This window comes from Sarcophilus harrisii, chromosome 4, assembly GCF_902635505.1.
Source record: "Sarcophilus harrisii chromosome 4, mSarHar1.11, whole genome shotgun sequence".
NCBI lineage: Eukaryota > Metazoa > Chordata > Mammalia > Dasyuromorphia > Dasyuridae > Sarcophilus > Sarcophilus harrisii.
The window spans coordinates 364,535,123-364,542,422 of record NC_045429.1 but is presented as its reverse complement, the minus strand read 5'-3'; the positions used below and the strand labels follow the sequence as shown (position 1 = coordinate 364,542,422).

General features: G+C 36.5%; 1 protein-coding gene across 2 annotated transcripts in view; it reads right to left on the bottom strand.

The window, feature by feature from the left end:
* Positions 1-3,244: 3,244 nt before the first annotated feature.
* C4H1orf198 (chromosome 4 C1orf198 homolog) overlaps positions 3,245-7,300 on the bottom strand; it is a 44,328-nt gene continuing 40,272 nt past the window's right edge. For both annotated transcript variants that reach the window (XM_023502070.2, XM_012547980.3), the window contains one exon: positions 3,245-6,640. In XM_023502070.2, coding sequence (XP_023357838.2) covers positions 6,584-6,640 — 57 coding nt within the window. In that variant the 3' untranslated portion in view covers positions 3,245-6,583. The remainder of the gene's footprint in view (positions 6,641-7,300) is intronic.

Here is a 7,300-nt window from a genome sequence, read left to right as displayed (position 1 = left end):
CAGTTCAATAAACACGGACCTTCATTTATAAAATACTGGTGAGTTAAGGGATGTGTGTGCGGTTGTTGAGGGGGTAGAATTATACAGAATGGCCTCAGCCTTTCAGCCAAAAATCTTTAATCCTATGATTACAGTCAGATGAATTGTCACCAGACAGGTTCAAGTAACTAAAAAGCAATGTTGGTTTAGGGAAACTTTTGACCAACATTAAATAAGAAGCTAAATGAGTCTCAATCTAGGAAAGGTGAGTATAGTAGATAGCAAATCTAAGCTATTTTGTCTAAGGAAAGATCTTTTAAAATAATGCCAGAGGAAATTCTATTTTTAATTCTCATAATGTACTTTAAAAAGACCATGAAAAGATGGGGCATATTAAACAACACATTCAAACATAGAATAAATGTGTATAAGGATTAGATAAGACAAATAAGGAATCACTTCACATGCTTTAGAACACAATATACTCTAAATGCCAGCTGATTGAGAGTACTAAGTGGTAAGGAAAATAGATCATTAACCATGGAATTAATAAATTGCATTTCCATTTGAAAAAAACTATTTTTTCTCTTTTCCTTGCCAGATTAATTTGCCTAAAGAATAATTCTAGTCACGTCACTTCCTTAGAAGTCTTCAGTAGATCTCCATTTCCTTAATCCACAACTATATAAGGTCCTCCACAATATGGTCCCAACCCATCTTTGCAATTTTATTTTTAATTATATCTACTCTCTGCTCCACCCAAACTAATTACTGTTTCCCAAAATATATCTTTCCTATCTTTATGTGTTTACTCATTCTATTCTCTCTTATTTGTTGAAATCTTACCTATCACTCCCAACTCATCTTGAATGTGATGAAGCATTTTCCTGCTTCCCCACATTTATACTTCTCCCTTCATCTCTAACTATCCAATCTCTGGCATTTGCCATTTCCTATTTTGGGCTGTTATAAATTGTGCATATATCTTGTATATAAAAAGGTCCTTAACAAGGAAGGAAACAGAATCTTACTTTTATCTCCCACAGTGCCTACCATATTAGTTTATCTCAGTGGCTCAATGAATATTTGTTGAATGAAATGACCTCTTAGCTTACAAATTCCTTGACAGTAAATACTATCTTACCAAGGCCTCAATTTAGTGTGACTTTCACACTAAGGTCCTCAAAAGGTTACAAGCAAAGGGAGCATAAGTTTTGGCCATGTTCCATGTCATGGTCTTACAACAGCTTATATACATGTATGCATATACACATATACATATGTATATAGATATGTAGGTATATATAGATGTCATATATCTTATAGATGATAAACATTATGTATATATAACACACGTGTATGTATGTATGTATGTATATGATTGTATGTATGTGTGTGTGTAGATAGAATTTGTTGGATCATATCTTAGGAGTGACCAAAGCTTGTTTTCTTGTAAAGTCTTTGAAGATAATATTGTCAACTTCAGTGAGAGAAACAAAGAGATACTGAGAGAGAGAGAGAGAGAGAGACAGACAGACAGACAGAGAGACAGAGACTAACACACACAGAGACAGAAAAAGAAAGGACCATTTCTTTCTTTTTTATTTCAATAAAATTTTATTTTTACAAATACATGTAAAAGATAGCTTTCAATATTATTTTTTTGTAAAACTTTGTGTTCTGAACTTTTCTCCATTCCCTCCTTTCCTCCCCCCTTCCCAAAACAGCAATCTCATAAAGTTCAAATACGTGCAATCCTTTTCAACATATTTCCATATCTGTCATTTTGTACAAGAAAAATCACACCAAAAGGGGAAAAAACACAAGGAAAAAAGCCAAACAAAAAGGTGAAAATACTATGTTTTAATCCACATTTGGTCTCCATAGTTCTCTCTCTGGAAGAAATTGGCATTTTCCTTATGACTTTCTTAGAACTTACCAGAGCTGGTGGTCTTATTTGCTTGCCAAGTCTTTGAAGATATTACTGTCAATTTCACACTAAGATAGATGCAATTTCTGAGGACCAGAGGCTCATAACCTCTTCTTGATGGTTGGTCACATCTTAAACGAATTTTTTTCTGTGTGGGGCAAATCTCCATTATTTGGTATAGTAAGGTGCACATAGGTATGTAATGTCTGTTAAATTATCAAATGAGGGAGATTCCACAAAGAACTCATCAGTTCTACTATCCATAAATTTGATGCTAGACAGTCATTGATCCTGGATCTTATGGACCCCTTTCAATGTGAAAGGAAACCAATTAAGTTATACTGGGACTCTGCTACTGATTAGAGATACATCCTTACAAATAGTACTATTCAACAGCACAAGTAAAAGATTAAACAAATACAACCACTCAAAACATTGGATCTTCAAAGGGAAACTTCAGGGCATTAATAATATATGGCACATGCACTGAAAGGTCATGGGATCCTAGGATCATAAATCTGTAGCTGCAAAAAACCATAGAGGTCATCAAGTCCCAATGCCTCATTTTACAGATGAGGAAACTGACGCCCAAAGAGATCAAGTGATTTGCCCAAAATCACTTAGCTAGTGTTTGAGGTAGGAATTGACCCCAGATGTTCATGGCTCCAAGTCCAATGTTCTTTCCACTGTACTCTAATGCACTCTCATCCTTCCATTTATTTATCCAAAAAACAACAGCAATACAATCGCTAGAGATAGAATATGGGGATATGGAAGTATCACTCCTTATTACTATTAACAAATGAGCTTTCCCTCAATTAAATCCAATTCACGAGCATGTCATGGCATCTTCTCCTTGATGTCATGGTCCTCTTGAAGAACAAAGAACAACCACCACAGATGAAACAAGACTTATTATGGCTATTTTTTTTTTCATTGAATATCAGCTTCAAGTAGACTAATCCAGAGATTTAGAAGGAGACAGCACTTCATATATTGGATCACATCAAAATGCAATGATCCACTTTGTCCGGGACTTTCAGTGTAGAAAGGATTTTCCCTAAAGAACTGTAAGTCATATAAGACAGAGTCTGTTCTTTCCTGCTGCTATATATAGTGTTACTGTTGGTTGTACCTCTTCCCTGACCACACACCCAATCAGCAGAATGACCAGTCTTATAACTAACTGCATGAAGCAAGTTTCCCAGGGAAGATTTAAGAATACTTTTAATTAGGGATAACCCTTTGCACTCCTTAGATGACAATCTCCAAAACAGAATCCTAGAATAGATTCACATAGTTGGAGGCCAAGAACATAGACACATAAACACACAATCTATTTAAAATGACTTTATTAAAGGTTATTTATATAAAATATGACCAAGTACAAGTTGTCAGTAAGAATTTGTCTTTTTGAAAATGCGTATCAAAGAAGAGCATCAAACCACAAAGCCTTAGGTTGTGCTATCAGGATGGAGGCTAGGAAGCCACCGAGAGTGACCGACAAGGTTGCCACATGCTTTACCAGCTGCTCCCAAAGTATCCAGGACTCCCAGCATTCCAAAGGGAGAAACCTATAGTGGGGCAGTGGTGGGGGAAAGGGAAGATAGGGGAAACCATGCCATTTTGAGAATGGTCACAGCTTTTCAATCTTCTTGAGGGAAATTAAAAAGATGCTTCACTCAGAATCCTTGAGTTGAATCCTAAGGGTACAGAATGCAGAGAGGAATTCTAGCTGTACACTCTGCAGTGGAAAAGTTTGTTTTAAATAAAAATGTCTGTTTTGATGTCCCACTCTAAGGAAAAACACATGCAAACTCAAGTCTCAATTTTCTTTTCTTTGGGAGTGGAACATCATTGACTATCATAGGAAAAGTGTAAAGACATTCCCTATGCACTGGAGTTTAGTTCAAAGAGTTAAAAAAACCAAACAATATCTTAGTGATTCATATTATATTTTTAATAAAGAACATGGCCTGAGGTGTCTTGTAACTCCCTGATATTTGACATGATTGGTGAATACTGGAAAGCCACAGGAATCTTGTTAAGCCTTCCACTATTCCTTGACAATGCATGTCCAAAGCAGGTAAAAAATTACTAATAGTGTTTTGCAATGAAATAGTATTTTTGCTGCTTATAAAGAACTTTCATGTATAAGGCTTTTTTCCTTTCTTTTTTCCTTCCTTCCTTCCTTCCTTTTTTGTCATAACAACTCTGTGAGATGGACAAGAAGCAGCATTATAAGCCCATTTTACACATGTTTGCTCATGGCCAACTGAATGACCATTCTACTACACCTTGCTTCCTCTTAACCAATAAAAACTCCAGTAATCTCTCTCTAGTTTCCTTCAACTTTAAAAAAATTAACCTCAAGGGATTGTGCTATTAAGAATTTTTTAAGCATAATACTTTTACTAAGTTGCAAATTAGTGGAAACTTAACACTAGATTGAACACTAGATAGGATGAAGACAGTTTGATATCAGAGCTTTAGGAGCCACCCCTTCCCCTCTCCCCCTTAGGGAAATAGTTGATTTGGACAAAATAGTAGTTACCTATCCAAAATAAAACAAATTCATATATCAGGGACTCTCAAGAAGTTTAAATCAAAGCAAACTTAAATAAGTGTCTTTTTTTTTTTTTAAGTTTACTTTCTAGCTCATTATAAACCAGCCTCAGTTTCTTGTTGAGATAGGAGAGGCTAGATTTTCAGTCAGGCTTTGAGGAGCTCCCATTGTGAAAAATGGGACCAGATGGTCAATAGTGAAGTTTACATCATCACTTTACTGATGCTCTATCAAGCATATTTGGCTAAAAAAAAAAAAAAAAAAAAAGCAAGACCCTAGCTCACAAATTTTGAGGACTGCCCCCCACCCCAGTAACTCAAAAAGCTCAAATTAGTTTTTTTTTTCTTTTAAAGATCAACTATACTTAAATGCAGAAAGAACCTATATTTTGCCAGCTCTATTCCTCCCCTCTGACACAGTGAGAAGCTTAAAATGCCAAGCCCCTAGGGGCCCAAATGTGGTTCACAGACTTGAAGCCATTGGCTGTGTCTACCCCAACAGTTGGCCAGGATACCACTTTGGCAGAGACTTTTCTTTAAAAGTAAAGTAATTGTCATGTGTCTTTGGAGAGAAGGGGGAAAAAACATTCTGGGAACAATTTAGTGAAGTCCTAAAAACAAACAAACAAAAAGACCAACTCCCCCTCTCAAATTCTAACACACACACGTTCTGATACTGGAACCAAACATTCACTGGCAAAGGCTCAGGGAAATTAAGGCTTCAGGTGAGGAGGACACAGTGAGAGGCAGTGTATAAATCGTGCTGCATTAGAATTTGTCCCAACACCTGCATGGGGATAGGAGATGCCAGAGGCCATGACACAGTTGCAGTTTACAGAGAAGACTATGTCTATGTCCCCTTCTATGTGAATCATATCTAATGCAGTAAGCTGACTGAAAAGGACTGGAGTTCTTCAGCAAAAGTTAGTGGTTGTACAATAAGCAAGGAAAGTCCTGTGAAGACAGTTTCAGTCCTAGGAAGGTCCCCTGCTATTACATCAGAATCCCAAAGTTCTCCAGGATAGATAGGTTAGTGGTGACATTACATCTCCATTTTTGCTGATGGTGGGGAAAGGCCTGGTGTATTCTGGGAGGAACACATAGCAAGGTTGGCTATTTACGGGCAGAAACAGTCTTTGAATCTTTTAGAACAAGAAACTTGGTTCACCAACCAGTGTCCTATTGGGTTTTAGGACAATCAATCACAATAGCCATTTATCCAACAATGACTGACATAGTTTCCACATTCCCATCTAGATAAGAATCACCAGGGATACATAAGGAACAAAGCTCTTCAAAGAAGAAACTGGTACAAAACTCAAGTAAGGTGTAGTTCTGAGACAGTCACTAAACTAGATATCAAATAATACAAAGTTAATACAAAATTTTAAGCATGCAATTAAAAAAACAAATAGCCATGGTATTGATCTCTATTAGGGCAGCATGATAACAACCATATTTTCTTTGACTTCTAGCAATACACTGGTTTCTAGAATTAACAGGAGGATCAAGGCCAGTACCAATGTGAGAATTGTCAATTGAGGACTAGCCCACTTGCGCAGGTTGGCAGTGTCTGGTGAATTATTTAAAGAGGTAAATCTTGACATGATTGCTGCTGAAATGTCAGAGCCTTTTTAGCCAAGGAAACCATTATAAAGAAAAGAGTTGATCTCTTAAATAAAAAGAATTTATAGAAGACAGTCTATTTTTGTAGTTTTTTCCACATCAAATATTCACAAATAAGTTTGGGGTTTTTTTTGGGGGGGAGGATAAAGGTGAGGAGAAGTGAATTTGGTGGGGCTTGCAACAGAAGATGCCCCTATCATATTTAAATAGCTTGTAGCAAGCTTTAAAAAATTCTAAATTAAAAAATGTCATTACTGATCACCAAAAATAAAATAAAATAGAAATGTGCCTGCTCTTATAACAAATGGCAACATCTAGACAAGGCAACATTGAATAGTTTCAAATTATTAAGAAAAAAGTATGCAAAAGGGAGGAAAAATGAAAGACATGGGGTGGGGGGAGATGTTGCCCTTTTCTTTATCTTTCTTCTCCAGCATAATGCTTTGGGGAAAAAAAGTTTTGGGGCTCTTGGTTTTGTTTCATTTACCAGTTGTCCAGAAAATCAAATCCCGTCTTTAAGATGACATTACTTGTATTGAGCTGTTGGGGGGAAAAAAAAAAGACAAGTGAGCTTTTTTTTTCCTAAATGAAGCAAATTCTAAATTCAGCATCTCATTTAGTATGACCCAAATGAGAGTGCTTGCTTCCTTCTCAGAATCTCCCTGACCTCAATTTACCCCAGTGCTTGGAACTAGAAAATTAAATAAAATTAAGTGCAGGCTGGCTTGATTTTGCCAGCATCCAGCATTCCCTCCCTTCCTCCCTAATGACATCTGTGGGCACGTCAGCTTTGGAGATTTATCCATATAAGACACAGCCTAGAGGAAAGGAAAGTATGAATAAAACAGTGACTAGGAAGACAAAGACATGTTGAATCATCTCACACACACACACACACACACATACAGACACACATACACACACACACATCTTAAAGGCATTTGTTCTGATAGAGAATACAAGTAATCTTCACAATGCAGGGAGCAAAAGATAGGCAAATTTGTTTCTTTCAAAGGAAACTAAATGACTATCTCTAAACAAAAAGCATCCCTCGAGTTAAAGAAATTTCATTTGACACAAAGGGGCCCAATTTAAAGGAATGACCTGCATATATAGGCTATCTCAGAAGTCCCAAGCTACTTTAGTTTTTGTAAAGTTAAGATATAAACATGATCCTGGGACATTTTGAAACTGGCTAGG